Source organism: Trichosurus vulpecula, chromosome 9, assembly GCF_011100635.1.
Source record: "Trichosurus vulpecula isolate mTriVul1 chromosome 9, mTriVul1.pri, whole genome shotgun sequence".
Lineage (NCBI taxonomy): Eukaryota > Metazoa > Chordata > Mammalia > Diprotodontia > Phalangeridae > Trichosurus > Trichosurus vulpecula.
In genome coordinates, this window is record NC_050581.1 from 12,940,389 (window position 1) to 12,958,465 (window position 18,077).

Sequence of the window (18,077 nt, forward strand, 5' to 3'; positions counted from 1 at the left end):
TTTACTGGTCCTTTTTGCAACCACATTTTTCAGGTGTATTTTCATGACCTATAGGTAGTATATATGAATTTACAATATAAAAGACCATGTTTACATAAGTATTGATTATTCCCAGAGACTTATTTCATTTGTCTAAATCTTTCAAGTATCAGGCAATAAGGAGGCATGAAGATGTGTGGGCTGAGAGTCTTCGCTATCGGAACCCTGATCTGGATGGCATGGCAGGCTTGCAGCGCATCTCACTCAACTGCAACACCCTTATTGGTGATCAGGGTGCCGGCGCTTTTGCAGAGTGTCTTCGTGACAGTTTGTGGCTGAGAGGTTGGTAAAAACAATTGTTTCTGGAGGATAGCAGAAAGGGGTCTCTGACCTGGTCCATCACGACAGGTACAAAAATGACTTAGTGCAAGACGCTTTGCTTTGCTTTGTTGTGGAGTAAAGCATTTTAGTTTGATATTCATACCCTGGCTTTCAGAATATAATCTTGAAGTAAGGGACACTACATACAAAATCGTTGGTTTGTGTTTTCTCTATGTTATAGCTTATGTGTTTTAAAGAAGTGCCTTTATTAACTCCTTGCTCCTGGGAAACATTGGCTGGTCAGAAAATTCTTTGTGGCTATTTTCTTTATTCTTTTTACATTTATTTAATATATGTGTATAAGTCTTACATATAAAAACATGTTTTGAATATTTTAATATAATTTTTATGTTTTTAATAAATTGTATAAAAATATTTTTTAAATGTCCCAAAAGTATTAGTGCTTATAAGATTTAATGGTATAAAACAGTACTAAGACTTTTGGGACTCTGCACATCTTCATTTTTTTTTCTGTGCTTGTCATAATTTTTCTCTCTCAGCATTCTTCCTCTTCCTTTTTAATTCTTGTCTTTTGCTCTTCTTTCCATCTTTAGTGGTATAGAGCCTCTTCTCCTCTCCCTCTACATTCTCTCTCACCTCTCTTCAGGTGACTTTTCTCATAGTTTTTCTCCAGTCCTTCTCTTCTTCCTAACCTTGTTATTTCCACATCTTCCAGTTTCTCAGGTTTGTCACTTCATCCTCCCCTCCTCACCTTCTCTCTGCTCATATCTCATGTTCACTTGTCAGATCTTACTGTTTGTGCCTCTGTATTGGCTCTCCTGTCTAACCCATTCTGTTACACAGTCACTACCTTATTTCAGGCCTTTGTCACTCCTTGCCTAGATTGATTGCAATAACCTCTTATTTGGTCTCCTAGCATGAAGTCTTTTTCCCATCTAGTTCATCCTCCACAAGCTGCCAGTGATTTTCCTCAAGTGTTCTAACCCCATGACTCCTCCATAAACCACAATCCCTATAGTCTTTAGGATCCACAATAAATTCCTCTGTTTAACTTCAAAACACCCTTAACAACCTTACCCCAGACTATCTTTCCTGCCTCACTGTACGCTACTTCACCTTCTGCACTCTGCGATACAGCCACACTCATCTGCCCTCTGCTCTTCACAGATGAAGCTCCATCTCCCATCTCTGTGCCTTCACATTGACCATCCTGAATTCCTAGAATGTCTTTTTTCCTCATGTCTGCTTCACAGAATCCATCTCCTCCTTCAAGATGTATCTCAAAAGCCTCAGCTTATGTCAACGTTCTCTGGTCCCCATCAACTGCTAGTGCCTTCTCTCGCAAACTCTCTTGTATTAACTATTTTGTACCTGGTGTCTTTGTATTTATTCTGTATATACTTATATGTGTGCTTGTTGTCTCGCCCATTAAAATGTAAGCTATTTGAGAGTAGAGATTGTATCATTCTTTGTATCCCAAGCACCTAGCTTATAGTAGGTGCTTAATAAATACTTGTTAATATTGAATCTCTTGGGAGTTTTGTTTGGCTGACCATTAGAGACCAGGTAGATGACCAAGGGATGTAGTAACCAAAGTTTTACTTATAACTATTGCTAATAAACCAGTGGAGGCCAAAGAAGTCAGATTAGTTATGGCTCTTTTTCCTTAACTATGAAATTTATCAACACAATTTTAGTCCTGTGCTCTAATAGGAAGTAACCATGTGGCACAGATTATCCATTCTGTTCTTCCTGCCCACCCCAACAAAAATGAAAGACAGATTTTAGAACTCATTGATATTTTTAATTTAGTTTATTTTAAAATTAGTTTACATTTTTTTGTGCATATTTGCAATGATAGCAGCCCAGAAATGTTTTCAGTAATAGGGAGGTCAAACTAGAATTAAAATGTTGATGTGGATAATCTTCAAAAAGCATAATTTAATCTTAGAGTAAGGAAAGTCAAGTCCCTACTGTCACCCTGGTTTTGTGACCTTGGACAAGTTAGTTGGCCTCTGTGGACCTCAGCTTCCTCATCTGTAATGTAGTGATAATAATACTTGCATTGCCCACCCTCCTCTTGGGGGGAGTTGTAAGGTAATTATACATGCATTGGGCAGGGACTTTTCATTTTTATCTTTGTATCCCCAGTGCCTATCCAAGACCAGACACATAGTGGACACTTAATAAGTGTTTTTCAGGTGTTTAGTGTTATTTCCAAGTTCATGGATGAATAAGCTGTGACTATATATTAAATATAGGTAAAGGTTATAGTCTAATATTTTGTTTTGTAAACCTTTTAGCACTGTATAAGTGTGGTGGTGTTGATGATAATAAAACAAAAGTAAAGAAGACACATCACATGTTAGCTAGGTCCCTGATGATAAATGTAAGAGTGATCTTTGACAAAAGTCATATTGGATAGGTAGATATGGATGGGTTGTCATATGCATTGTTAGAGGTCAATGAAATTACAGATTCATTTCAGTATAATAATGTAAAAAAGGACACTCCATATATGAGTAGTGATGACTACACATTTAACACATAAATTTAGTAAGTAGAAATGTTTTTTTTCTTATTTCAAGCACTTGATCTGCAGCAGTGTGGAATTAGCGATGAGGGAGCTAAAACTCTACTAACTGCCTTGGAAGGAAATACAACCATGGTGGTTCTGGATATAAGAAAAAACCCACTAGTTGGTATGTTAATAAATTTGTTTTGTTTAATTAATCTTACTAGTGACAGAGGTTAAGAAGTGTTTAAATTATAAACATTACCAAGCTGAGTCTCATAATCTCAGCTTCTTTTATAATTTTGAAAGTGGAGGTTGTATTATTAAATGTGTTGTAATAGTTTATGGTTATTTTTGTGCCAAAGGAAGGGTGGGTTTTGGCCCTTGTAGTTGTAGGCCCAGCACTGCAGAATAACTTTAGCATTTTATTATGTAATTTTTTTCCACCACTTTGTTTGCCATTTGGTATATGGCCCACTGGGGTATTGTGATGACCCTTGCTCCAGCCCAGATGAACTGTTCATCTTTTATTTTTTTCTTCTGCTTTTGTCTGTTAGACCCTTGCTAGAGCCTATTTCCTCACAGGAGTGTTAGGTTAAAATTCTCTTGCAAAGATACATTTTTTTTAGCCATTAAATTTATAATGTTTATATGATCTTTGAGATTATGGTTAGAGTATTTAGAATATAATTTGTATGTCTTGGCTCGTTTAATACGTTTACCATTGGAAGCCCCTCTCTACCCCTAGAGTCTGAGATCCTCTAGAGGTGCTGCTGAAGAATGGTAAGAGTGTGTCAGCTGTTTTGAGCAATGACTGAGTAAAAACTTCAAGCAAAGGATATTTTTCAGGCCTCTTCATCTGTTCTTTCATTTACATCACTTGTTATTGACAAAGAAGCTTTTTGGAGGAATTTTTTGTTGGAGAAATAGCCTCAAATATTGTTTGAGGGGAAAGGAAATATATACAAAGAGGTCACATGTATATAATTACAGTAATAAGAATTTTCTGTGTTTCTGGAAAAGGGACAGCAGTGGTGTTTGGCTAGTTTTCTGTTTTTCAACAAAATTTGTAATATTTGTAATTTAATTTTCATTTCATTTTAGATCATTCTTTGGTGAAAGCAGTTATTGACAGAGCTGTCCAGAATGGAAAGAGTGCTAAGTCAGAGGTATGGTGTTCTTTTTATTTCATTCAGAAGATTTGTTGATGTATTTATTCTTTATAGCAAAGACAGCCATGAAATTCATTTTTCAGTTACAAGTCAGTCATTTTCTGGCTAAATAACATAAAGGCACTCTTATGCTTTTTCTTTAATTCTTATTGCAAAAATTATATTGCTGATTATATCACCAAAAGGACAAAACAAAATTTTTATTTATTTAAAATTATAATTGCTGGCTGAAGCCAAAACCTCCTAAGTTGCCTGTCACTGAAATGTAGTATTTTACTTCTCTTTTCTAGTACAAGTGGTTAAGTTCTCCAACTTTAAAGGACCTTTTCAAAACTAAACAGAAAAAAAGAACTATAATTCTGGGAAGTGGTCGAAAAGGAAAAGCTACTATTCGTATTGGTAACCCTGTTTTTTTAACGCCGCTTGGAAGTTCCCCCTGTAATATTTACTTACCTTTTTTTTTGGGTGCTCAAAATGTTCGGCGACAGAGCTTCAGAATTAAAATGTGCTCTAATTACTATACTGTGTTGAAGATATAAATGATGGCTTTGTTCAGATTGTGAGCGTTTGAATTAAGATAATTTGGCATAGGCATAATATTCTCAACTTTTTCTTTTTAGAAAAAAATGACTTGGGAAGAAAGTGCTCCTAATTAAACTCCTGTCCAACACCGCAATCCCAACTTATTTGCCCTTTTGGGGATTTTTTATATTGACTTCTATGAGTAGAATATCTATTTGTTTACTTCTAATATTTTGAATGTAAATTTTGGGGAAGGATTTTAGTGAAGAGTAAACCTAAAGATAATGCTTATTAAAATCAGTGATATTTCTGAAGATGTCTGTTTTCTTCTATCTTCCTCCCTTACATACATTTACCTAAAGTGAATGAATGAAGTGCTAAACCAGAAAATAAATGCAAAAATAAGTCTGATATTTTCAGAGGAGGGCATATCTACATTTATCCTTTGAAATATTTAAAAAATGGTTCACTAATTCAGATGAAATAGATTTAAAGAGAGAAACTCTCTTTAAGTAATGCATTAGAAGATTAGATATTTGTGTTCAAAAGAACTTCCCCAAAACAGGTTATCTAGACTTCTGAAATTAGAACTACAATCCCGTGATCAAGTGTAGTTAAAATTTATGTATTTAAATTTTTAAAATACTGTCAGCAAAGGCTGAGTAAGAACTTCCAGTGAAGTCTCTTTTTCATGTCCTCGCAGTTGCTCTTGGCAATCAGTCTTTTTATATGCCATCTTGTGGCTGATGAGAATGGCAGTGTATTGGGAAGATATGCCTTCATTGTCGGTTGAGGACCCTTTGATTAAGGAAACTTAAAGAATACAGGAGATGGCTTTCACTGTACTTTTTTAAGAAAAGGGAAAAAGAAAACATGAAAAAGTACATCCCAGTCATAAGCCTTAAAAAAAAACCTTACCTATTTGTTTGGGAGCTTTTACACTTAACTTTCTTGATTTTGTACTTGTTTTGGAGAACAGGTTATACCTGACAGTAGAAAAAAGAGCTAACTTTTTTTTTCCCTTTATAGATTTATAGATTTGATGGTTATGCAGTCCTATGAAAAATAAATTCTTAGGTCTAAAGTTACCCTTTAAAAAGTCTAAATGAGAAGCACGGTGGACAACATAAAATTAAATACATTAGTAAATACATAGTAAAATTAAATATATTTTGTTCCCAAATTGAAACATGTTTTTCCTTGGTCAGCTGTGAATTTTGCCTTGTTCTAAATCCTTAAGCGTTACTTCCTGGAAGGAGTCATGTTCTTCATTGAGCTTCTCTTAGGAATAAATAGCAATCCAGATGTTCTAGAATGAAACTATACCTTATAGTTATATGAGTGTGTGGATCAAAAGGATAAAGATTTGATAGACTCAAATTTAGCTTCTACAGCTCTTTGAATACTAGTACATTAGAGTAGTTATTGAAAGAATGACATGTTAAAAGTTTTTGTTGTTGGTTTAATTGTTAATCATCATTTTGTTACCCACAACGTGGTATATAATTTAATGGATCTTGAAAGCATTCCCCTCACCAATATAGATGGCAAATCCACGTGTGTCTTTTCATCACGTTCAATTCTGGTCCAAGGTGTGCCACTGTTCCCACTCAACTTGTCAACCCGTAACATAACCCATTATTTGGTACTTCATACACTGTACAGATTTTTTTTTTCCTGCCCCTGTGGTTTCATCAAGGAAATTAGCCTCTTCAATGCAAATTATCAGTTGCTCTGTAACTTTTTAGTTTCAGAAAGTGACCTTGGGTCCTGACAAATTAAGTAACTTGTTCTGAGCCACACTCCTGTAGGGATTTGATGTGGAAAGCGAGTGTGGATTCTTTTCCAACTCCAGTCCTGTGGGTATATGAGAATAAAAGAATATGTTCAGTGAGGACATCATATTTTTAAGCTCTTTAATTGTGTATAGTAGAGAGTTGACCTTAGAGTCAGAAGAACAGTGTTAAAGTCTCACCTTTAGACACATATTGGCTCCATAAGTCCAAGGAAGTCACATAACTGGTGCCAACATACATTGATAGAAGAGGTTTCTCACTGTGAGTCAGACACCAGTGACATCATGGGTGTAGCTGCTATCCCTTTATTAATGTAAATACCCTTACATCATCCTTTAAATGTACATCCTGGACTTCACACTGGTTCCTTTAGTGGAAGATAAATGCAGCAGTAGTTTTTGAAAGAGTGCGGATTGCTGAATGGAAAGAGGCGGACTACAATTTGCCTGCCAGTATTGTTTTTAAACATTTGGATCACATCGGATAACTAACAAAGTAATTAGTATGTAAAAAGAAATGCTTTCTGTAATGTCAGTTATCCTTTATTGCCTTAAGAATTCATTTGGTGCTTAGAACATTCTTGAAATTGTGTAAATCATTGTTTACATATAGAATATTACTTAGAGCTAAATTTCAATAACTCAGTAGTGGTTCTTGATAGTATTTAATAAGGCATCTTGGGTAGAAATTAGTTTGTCATGGTGGGTAGAGTTGGTTTTGTAGTGAGGAAGATTTGGGTTCAAATGCTACCTCTCCCACGTACTGGTTGTGTGATCATGGGCAAGGTACTTAATCTCTTATTGCCCCAAGCAGCTCTCTTAATGTTAAATTGGATCAAGGTGCCTACCTGCAGTGGTAGATGAAGTTCCTTAGCGGGAGCTTCCTACACCGAGGACATCCCAGGTCCACCCTGAGAATGAGAAGAATTATTTTTAAAATTCTCACTAACATGTTTGAGCAAAGTGAAAATGTGACACGTTTGCAAGCTTTTTTGAGCTACTGAAAAAGTAATTTTGTTTCTTGGGTTTTTTTATGTTTGCTTCAGTAATTTGGAGGCACAGAGGTAAGCACTTCAAATCGGTGTTTGGGTTAGTAATCGGTTTCAGAGAGCATAGGAGATTGATTGTGTTAACAGTATTTACTATATACTTTAAAGATGAAATTCAATATCACATTTAGGCTTGTATTAAGAAAGAAAAAAGTTTAAGTTAAATAGCACAAGATAAAATAAATTTTAATGTAATTTGTGAGGTATAAATTCATCCCATGGGCATAATAGAGTAAAAGTCTATAAAGATTTACATATTACTGACTTGTAGGGATTAGAACATCTTATATCCTGTTTACTGATTTTACATGCCATTTGGAATAATGGGAGAATTGAACTTGAATAATAAATTCTTACAATTATATGAAAACTTTACTAAAGTGTTCTTAAAGTTACAAGACAGGAAATTTAATTTTTGAATGTAAATTTCAGGTTATTTTTGCTGTCCTTTCTAATTATTCATAAATCATAGCCCTGCCTTGATAATTACATAATGATAATATATTAATGCAATTATATAAGCTAATTATATGTAATACACAGTAAACTTGTTTTGAGAGGCCCCAAATGCATAAATTACTTGGACATTTTAAGAATGAATTATTGGCTTCTTGTAGTCTCACAAATATTTCCTTTCACCTATTTTCTGCTGTTATTTTTACATTTGTATTTTGTCTTCCATATGAAAGTAAGTTTGCATTATCGAGAGATTGTTTCATAGGCTCTTCAGTGTCAGTCTGTTCATGCCAGCAACTCCATGTGATCATGTTAGGGTGAGAGAGTGGTCTCCGTAGTGTAATACTGTAGCTGCAGAGTGCAACCTGACCAAGAGAAAGTACATAGCTGTGTTTTCCCATTTCCCTCAAGTAAAGGAGTGTCAGAGTTGTTAGTGTGGCTGTCCGATGCTGATGAATTTGGTAGAAAAATGTGCTAGAAATTAATTCTTAGCCAATAAATTGGTGGCATCATCCTTTACATTCCATGATATATATTTAACTTTTTTTTTTCAATATCTAACACATGCTTAAGTGTTATATACTATTGTGCTGAGGTTTGGATTATAAGGTGACTTAAAAGGCTAGAGGTTAATTGAAAAGATTCACAGACTGGAGCAGATAGAAATCAGCAGTGCAGTGGTACATTTCCACCAGCCCATCGTGGTAGCACCATTCACCATAGCCATTCCTCCATAATGAGATGTCAGTCCTGATAGGAAATATACATGGCAACATATAAGTTTATAGCATATTGCCCAAGTGACAACCCCCGTTCCTATATCCTTCTCTTCAAAGGAGAAATTTTAATACAGCCATGCAAGGACTAAATAGAAAAATACTAAAGTAACCTTGTAATTTCTCCTGTAACGATATTTTGGAAAGATTAGTGGCATGTGTCTTACGTACTTGGGCTAATGGACTCTTTTTAAACCAGTCCATGAGTTGCTAACCTTCTCAGCGTATTGTATCTGACTTAGACATCATACTAAAAGTATGCTTGGCACAGTACAGCAATAACATAAAAATGAGGTGACTGTTCTTTATAAAAGGACATTTAAGTAAATGGGTTTATACTGCATTGCATTGGCTTAAATGCTACATGCATATTTTTGTTTTACCCCAGGGTGTATACATATGTGCTAACCTAATTATATGTACTTATGTTTCGTAATGCTTTTAATTCTTTCCTTTAATACCTCTTCAAACCATTTAGGAGTAACAACAATGAAACCTCTAAGTACAGGAAGAAAGCAGTTATGTAGTAGAGACTCTTACACTCCAGAGTCATTACCACCTGGCACATACGGCTTCCTGCCCTGGCGTACTGCAGAACGTGCCGACCGGAGCAGGTAGAGTATTTTTTTAGCTTCTGTCCTTATAATGTAAGACAAATATTGATCATTGTATGAACCAGACAACTTGTCAGAGAGCATATCTTTTGAACCTAAGTAGGAGCCTCATTGATATTCTTAGCAATTTTTATGTTGAAATTGGGGGTCGGGGGGGGGATTTTTGCCATAAAGAGAAAAATTAAACCATCAGATTTAAATTCTGATAAAAGGATCAGTTTGTAAAAGTTGTTTTTGAAAAAGGCTCAATGGGATAATTGGGATAAATTGTTTTTGTTTCATAAAAGATAATTAAATTCAGTAGCACAAAAGTTTTCAAAGCACCGGGGAAAAAGAGACAAAAACCAGATAGTCTGTTCTCAAAGAGCTTACGTTCTAATAGACGTCAGTGACACTATATACAGGCCTTTTTAATTACCTGTATGAAAATATTTTGAGGTACATACACTTTAGTATATGTTTAAGTATATTTTGTCTATAGTAAATGTTGTATTTTATTATAAATTATGACAAATTAAAATGCCTTAACAATATCAGTGCATTAGAGCATATTCACTTAATGAGAGCTTGTCACGCCTTCTCTCAGGGTCTGAACTCTTACTTCATATATAGTTCTAACAACTTTGGTTGTCTAGGTTCCAGCGCAGAGAAGATGAGAAGCAGTAAATTAAATGGGAATAGATAAAAACAGTATAGTTGTAGCATTGTGGGTAGCTATGCTGACAGTAATATAAAATGACAGCTAACGGTGAAGAGACAAAAAAAAAAAACCTTGGTGGTTGTGTGTGTCCTTGGGGCACCATCTTTTCTGTAGGCCTCACTTTCTTCACTTACATAGTCAGATTTGGACTAGAACAGGGGTTCTTAATCTTTTTTGTGTATGTGGACCCTTTTGGCAGTCTGGTGAAACCTGTGGATCCTTTCTTACGGTGTTTTTAATGCACAAAACAATATTTTTGATTACAAAGGAAATGAATTATATTAAAATATAGTTATTAAAATGTTCTAGAAGACAAATTTATGTACCCCAGATTTAAAACTCCTGGACTAAATGATCTCTCTGGGCTTTACCAGCATTGAAGTTTTGACACATCGAGCTTTTTGGTTTTTTTGGCAGGGGGAGGTAGGGCAATTGGGGTTAAGTGACTTGCCCAAGGTCACACAGTTAGTAAATGTGTCATTTGTCTGTGGCCAGATTTGAACTCAGGTCCTCCTGACTCCAGGGCCGGTGTTCTGCTCTCTGTGCCACCTAGCTGCCCCTTTTTGGTTCTTTTTAAAAGGAAAGAAGAAAAGGGGAAGAAGCTTTAAAAAATTGTAGCTTAGGGCTGTTTAACGTAGGCCTTCTCTTGATGTTTATAGTGACAGTCAAGAAAATGTTAAAGTATGTTGACTGTGTTCTTTCAGAAAAGAGAAGGAAATATTAAACTTAAAAATACAGCTTTTAAAAAAAGTTTTTGGCACTTCAAGGGTTAAGGTTCATTTATTTGGAAAATTCAATTATATAAAATACATACTTCTCCAAAGATGCAGTTTGATGTGCTATCGTATGTTATTATAAATTCCAACATTTTTACCTTAAAATGTGACCTAAATTAACTGTCTCTTTAGGGGATTTCCACTGATTAAAACCCGAGATTTACCTTGGCCAGTTCAGGTAACATGCTAATATTTATCGTATTTCAATTTTGGGGGTTGAGGGGGAATTTCCGTCCTAATTTCTCTGTTAAAGTTGGCTGTTCATTAGAAGACTTACCTCCCAGTGAGCTATTCTTATCATCTGCCATGAATATCTTTAGAATTTCCTAGATGGGTATTGCAGAGTTTAAGAGGCCATATGCTGTTAAGCAGAAATGGGAAAAAGAACTCTGTTACACTCATAGTATTTCTCCATCCAAACAATAATGTCTGCCTCCTACCCACTGCTTTGCAACCTAAATTAACTGTCTTTTTCCAGGCTTTTCCCTTAATAAAACCCAGGATATACCTTGGCCAGTTCGCTTAATCTCAGGGTCCTAGGTTTCTCCAGTGATGAGATTTGTATTAGATCATCCTTTCAGCTCTGTGATCCCAAACCCAGCTTCTACTGCTTATGTGAAGTTACAAGAAAAGTGTGATTCAGAATGTTGAAATTAGCTAATCACAGTGTAACCAGCAGGAAAAAGTGTATTACGCTAACATCATTACATTCAGCTTTGTTATTAATAATTGTATCTTGTATCTCTGAGATGAAATGGAAGAGAAATCCCTGCAGATGGATTTGCACATTCATCTGCTTGTCATATTACCTAAATATATGTACTGTCCAAGTGTTACATAATGAAGATGTCAGATAAGGAAATTTTACTTAGACTTTGGAATTGTTCTGAAGTGTGCTTTAATATTTGGTCATCTTAACCTTGCTTAAACAGTTTCCTATGATTTTCTTTAAGCAAATGGATTTTCCTGTGAAAGTAACTGTGGAGACCCCATCATGCTCAGAAACAGAAGAGTCAGAAGATGCTATTTTAGAACCTCTTCCAGAAAAAACTAGCCTAACACCATACAAAGTAAATGAAATACAGGTATGAAGCTATCATCTTTAAGATTTGGATAGTTTTATTCCACCTCACATCTTATATTTTACAAAGTTTCCACCAAAATATGCTAAGTCCCTTTATGAAGACTTCCAGAGCCTGTCCGTTTTTATAGTAAAGTTAGGATTATCCTGTAAATTTATTCATTGACTCTTCTCTGAAAATCAGTTTAATCGTCCAGCTGTATAATTGTTGTGAGTTTAAGTAACCGTAGGATATTTATTTTTAAAAGAAAAAAATACCCCTATATCTCCACCAGAAGTCAAGAGTTTTGAATTGGTTGTCTTGGCAATAAAGACTTAGAGCCAATCAAAAATAATGTAATTTAGATTTTGGCCTTGCAGTTCCTAATTTTGTAGGAGCAATGAACTCTTCATTATATTATCTAGTAGTTACTTATCATTTGGGGACAGGTCAAAAACTAGATGTGCCTAATTGTTGGGTGTGTTATAATGGGAATTTCATTTGTGTATGGGTTGGACCTAGATAACTGTTGCAATCCCTTATAATGCTCAAATTCTGTGATTTGTGGAACTGAATGACTAACATTTCTCAAAGACTATGTGAGTTGGAGTGCAGGCTCTGACATTTTCTGCTGTGCTGAAGAGTCTAGAATTCCTAATGACTAGCCTGGCAAAGGATAGGTAGATGGAAGGAGTGAGCATTTATCGGGCACTCATTATATCCTGGGCACTCTACTCAGTGTTAAGGGGGTGGGGAGGAGAGGGAGCACCTTCTTGATGCAGGTAGAGTGGAGTGAACTTGAGGCTAAGTCTGATGGAGGGAGTGAAAGTGACCTGGCTGAGCCTTCTCAAGACTTGGAGGTTCTAGCAAAGATGCAGAAATTGCTGAGTCCGCCTCAGGACGAAGATTTTCCCAAGGGGGCCAGGCAGCTGGGGTGGAGGTAGAGCAGGCCAGAGGCTAGTAACCAGGATGGTGAATTCTTTGGCCATGGCAACCCATGAAGAAAAGAAATGGAAAGTCTGTCCTGTGCCACCCTCTTTGTTTCTAGAAATTAGGTGGCAGAGCTGCACAGAAGGATAACATTAACTGGAGCACTGGGTCTGAAGTTAGGGAGACACATCCGCCTGTGTGACCCTGGGCCAGTCACAGTTTCCTCTGCTGTAAAATGAGGGTGACAGTAGCAGCTATCTCCCAAGGTGGTTTGAGGATAAAATGAGATAATAAATTGTAAAGCAGTTCGAGCAGTGCCTGGCGCGCAGCAGATTGCTATAGAAATGTTAGCTCTTAGTGATGGTAGGCATACTCTACATGCGGTGGAACTGAATTGTTTTATTCTTGATATTCTCCCTGTAAACAAAAGCAGAAAACCAAAGAATTACAAGTCTCTTTGAGAAGGAAATAAAGGCTTTGTGTAGTGGTTTCATCTGCCATTGAAAGGCAACAGGAGACAACATTTCATGGGACTGCTAGTTACCTGATTTAGCAGTACCCATGATAACTATTTACAGAAAACCACCATCAAAATAATTTGAGTAAATATGCCAGGATATATGGCAGAAGCTGAAGGGAGAGAGAAATTCTACACATACCTGGATGAGATATCCCAAATTAAATAAACAAGATTTCATACTTGGGGTTTTCAATGCAAAAGTAGGCTTGGGTGAATAGAGAAGAAAATATGTTAAAAATAAGAGAGCCAAAGACTTGTAAATTGCATAGAAGTCTCATGATTTGGGGATATATAGCATTCATTCAGAAGGCTTCTGAATTCTGAATGTGATAAATACCAGATAGAGGTGGAGCCAAGATGTCTGACTAGAGGGAGCATTCAAGCTGAACTTTCAACATTCCCCTTCATACAACTTTAAAATAACAAATCAAATTCTGGAAAGGTACATCCAGCAAAAGGTCAGGATAAGACATTTTTCCAGCCCAAGATAACTTAGGAGGTTGGAAGCAGAGGTTTGTGAAACGGGTAGGGGCTAGCTTAGAGCACATGTGGCAGTGACACTGGGTGTGGGCCTCAGAGGTGGTGAGAATACCAGAAGCAGTAGCAACGGTTGTGGGAACTTTCCCTCCCCAGGGACAGTAAAGAGTTTGGACAACTGGTCAGAAAGAGATTATGGGGTTCGCCTGTGTGGGCACCGGGTGCAAGACTTTGCCATGGTTGCCATCTCCATTGCCCATTATCCAGTTCTGGATTGCAGTTCCAGGGCAGAGAGGAGAGCTTGTGGTCAAAAGCAGGGATCCTCATTGCAGTCTCAGGGCAAAGAGAGCAGGGGCCTTAGTCACAGTTCCAGGGTGGATAGGAGCATTAGCACTTGTGGTTGAAAGGGAGCAGGGGACCTTCCTGGTAAGTACCAGAGTACAGACTAGGAGAGCAGTGACCACACCTCTCCTTAGATCACACCACCTTAGAATCACCAAAAACTTACACATCCATCCCCCACCCCACTCTAGAACTGGCTGTGAAAATAAGAATGTGAAAAAGTCTGAAGCTGGGGACGGTACACTCCTCCCCGCTCCAACTTCCCTTCCCCCCAACCCCAGGTGAGAAGAGCCCAACCCTAACATAAAGTTCAGAGTCATGAAGTAGGCTGGGAAAATGAGCAAACAAACAACAACAAAAAGAAACTGCCATTAAAAACTACTATAGTGACAAGTAAGCTCAAGACACAAACTCAGAAGACAGTGGTAAGAAAACATCTACCAGCAGGTTGGACACAGGCCCAACAAGACTTGCCGGAAGAGCTAAAGATTTCTTTCAAAAAAGAAAAAAATATGATAAACACCAAATAACAAGAAATGAAATTGGTTATATTTTGAAAGAAAATCACTCTTTACTAATGTAAAAGTTGTACCTGAATTACCTTTCTTTACTGACTGGTTAGAGAAAAGATCAAAATTAGTATAAAGTTAGAAAAAATAGGAATGGTGAAAAATATGGAATCCAGTTAAAACAACTTCAGCCTGATCTATTTAAACAAATTAGGAAATGAAACTGCCTTAATTATGAGGTCCGAAGAACCCAGAAGCCACCTTTGTCAACAAACGCTTGACCAACTTGCCAAATAGATTTGACTGCCAAGGAAAGCATTTTAGACTATAAGCTAGTTTTCCTGTGGAGAAGGACAGTGGAGGACTCGAAGAGTGTTTATACTTTATAAATCAGGGAGAAACAGTGGAAGGAAAAAAACCAGTTTGTTGAATTGTTAATAAATGACCCGGATAAGCAGCCATCCCAATATAAAGATATAAAGGTTAAACTTGAGTAGGAAAACAAACAGATTACCTTAGGAAAAGATCTGCAAAGATTTTTATAGTCTTACCATGTGGAACTACCACATTTGGACTCTTAAAATGAGTTAACAGTCCTAGATGTGCAATGGAAATGTCACTGAAGAAACGTAGACCAAAAGTGCATAGCAGAGGAATTGCTGCTTGCAGTGTTTGAAAACGGGAAAGATGCCAAAGGTGTGGTCAAAACAAACAAACTCATTGCTTCTTGACCAAGAAAGTAACCAGAAGATCACCCATAACTACCAAGCCATATTCCCTCTTTGACATCTATATAAAGTTTGTAGGAGACTAATGTATTTATCCATTGAGGATCTCCTTGATGAGGTTATTTATGAGGGAACAGGCTGAGGACTATATCTTTAGTATTACACATTTGACCGAAGAATGTAAAGAATCCGAGAACCCAGTGTGCTTGTTAATTGAAAAAATAAAAGTAATTGATTCAGTAAACAAAACACCATCCAGCTCAAGTCACTTAACCTTCCTAGGCCTCAGTTTCCTTATTTGTAAAATATGGAAGTTGGTCAGGATGACCTCTGAGGTCCCTGTGAACCTATGACCTTAATGGTTTCTCTAAAGTGTCTCCCCTGCTTATATCAGACTTACACAAGATTACTTAAAAGCTGTAACAGAAATAACCTTGTTTGGCAATGCTCTGATCATTAATGTCAAGCAGAAGCAAGACATAATGGTGTTGAAGATAAAGGGAGCCCCTATAGAAGGTGAGGTGCCCAGAAGCTAGCATTTGCTGTTAATGTTTTGCTAGAGGATCCATTTGGCCCATTAGAGTAAGAAAACCTATTCTCCAAACTATGCTATGCATGATCAGCTTGTAGATCTCCATTGATCTATGTTGTGAGTGTCTTTTACAGCTATTACAAATGGTCAAATTGAGTCCACAATTAAAAAGATAATGTGGCAAGTAAAAGAAGTGGTGAGATGAGTAAAATGAAGTGCCGTGTTACACAGTGGGGTTATGAACTCAAGAACTCGTTATGTCTAAAATTTGTAGTGAATGAGAATTTAAGTACAAGAGTAAAAGTGTAGACATCATTTACTGTTCTTTTGTTTATGAGACCGTATTAGGTTTAAGTGCTTTCCATAATTGGGAGTGAAAGATGCATGATTTTCTTTGACTGTTTTCCTGGTTTATTTCAGTGTTGGCTGAAGAATCAGATTACTTTCTATAGTATGCCTGCCTTAAGAATACGTGATATATAGAAGTATAAATTTAACCAACAAATAACAGAGGCCAAAATTATTTGCATCATGTGGACTTTTTATTTTACAAAAGAATTCACTTCAAAAATCTCCTAGGGTGGTAATTAAATATTTCATAGATAAATAAGTTGAAAAGATGGGCTGAAAAAACTTGAAGCTAAAGTAGTAAGAGCCACTGGCTATCAACAAGAAAATACTATGAAAGATATCTGAAATTATAATAGAAAGCTATTACTTGATTTATAACAATATAGACTAACATTTTAGGAACTACTACATGTTTTAGGCAAAATTAGGTTTCACTGTACTGGCAATAGTTTGTATAAGTCATATACATAGATGCCCTGCCTTAACTCAGTGTCATCCTTGTTTTTAAAATATAACTAAGCTCTTTTATGGTAAATAAGGTATACTTTCTATAATTGGCACCATTAGCAATCTGAACTTATTCTAAGAGAACTTATTAATATGATAATTAAGATAGTCAAATATTTATACAGTTGATTTAAAGAATTATAGAGAATATTATAAATTTTCACTTTGAAAAAGATTCTCTGGTACTTTCTTTACAAATTTATTCCTAAAGTTTACATAGGAAATTGAGTTCAAATCTTTTCTCTAAGAAGAGAGTTTTCATAAAGCCAAAAGTTCTTTGGTCCCCTGCTTTGAATAAAACCAGCTATTTCCTTAAAGTTTCAAGGCCATATAAATTTTATTTCCTGAGTAAAATCTAGGAAAGCAGAAGCATTGAAATAGACTTATGAAATATTAGACAAATGTGTAAACTTTTAAAGACAACACCAAGTTATTCCCCCTGCCCCTTTCCCCTGAACTAGAGCTGGATTCCAGAGTTGTGGGAAGTGTTCCCTGTCTTCCCACCTTTGTTGTTAAACTTAATCCTTCTGAATGCTACAGTGCATTGAAACAATGCATTTTTCCTCTTTTTAACAGTGAGGGAGTATTCTGTGCTAGAAAATCTATCGTGTGCACCCAGATAAAATGATAGTAATTAAAGGAAATTGTGGCCAAACTATACCCAGTATTCTTGATATATGCATTTATGGAAATAAGGTTGTGTTGGTAAGCAAAATGGACTTTGTTTTCTTTGAGTAACTCAGTGTATTTCATTAAGCCTTACTAGGTGCTAAGCCCCAGGCCCAAAGCCCTATTAGGTGTGGAACCTATGTGGGTGTGGATTGGTGACTGGAGTGGGGCCCAAGGTGGAGCTGGCTAAGGGGAGGTGTTAACTCCAGAGCCATGCCCTATTAGGTGTTAACCTAATCTATGTGGATGTGAACCTCCCAGGGTCCTAAGGGGAGGGGCCAACTCAAGAACCAATCACCAGAGCCTAAGCTCTGGTCATTCAGACGACGCTTGATGATGTCAAAAACTATAAGAGGAGAGAAGACAGCTTGAAGATTGATTTTTGTTGGAGCCAGAGACAGATGCAGCTGAAGCTGAAGATAAAGCTGAAGCAGGAGATGGTGGTAGCAGAGCTGACGCGTATGGACCAAGGAGTGCTGAGCAAGGACTTGAGGCCAGTGGGTAATCTTCTTACCGGAGAGGAAAAGCATGAATATGATTTGGTTTAATGCTGTCATGTTTTTCTGTGGCCTTCTGGTGACTGTTGTGAGGTGGACTTATTGGGCCTGGAAGCTTTTGATCGGAATATCAAAATGAGGACGCTGGTTCGTGGGTCTGTTACTTTGGAGCTTGAATAAATGCTTTAATTCTTCTGCCTTCTACTTAGAGAATTCCTTATATCCTGAGGTTCTGAACCGTTCAGACATATATATGAT

The 18,077-nt window shown here is 36.6% G+C and overlaps 1 protein-coding gene across 3 annotated transcripts in view; it reads left to right on the forward strand.

Moving 5' to 3' along the window:
* CEP78 (centrosomal protein 78) overlaps positions 1-18,077 on the forward strand; it is a 34,475-nt gene that overhangs the window by 5,977 nt on the left and 10,421 nt on the right. For 2 of the 3 annotated variants that reach the window (XM_036738587.1, XM_036738588.1), the window contains 7 exons: positions 147-321; positions 2,910-3,023; positions 3,941-4,005; positions 4,299-4,407; positions 9,085-9,220; positions 10,829-10,874; positions 11,650-11,781. In XM_036738587.1, the coding sequence (XP_036594482.1) occupies positions 147-321; positions 2,910-3,023; positions 3,941-4,005; positions 4,299-4,407; positions 9,085-9,220; positions 10,829-10,874; positions 11,650-11,781 (777 nt within the window). Of the gene's footprint in view, positions 1-146; positions 322-2,909; positions 3,024-3,940; positions 4,006-4,298; positions 4,408-7,371; positions 7,390-9,084; positions 9,221-10,828; positions 10,875-11,649; positions 11,782-18,077 lie in introns of all 3 variants that reach the window. The other variant, XM_036738586.1, reaches the window with a different exon arrangement.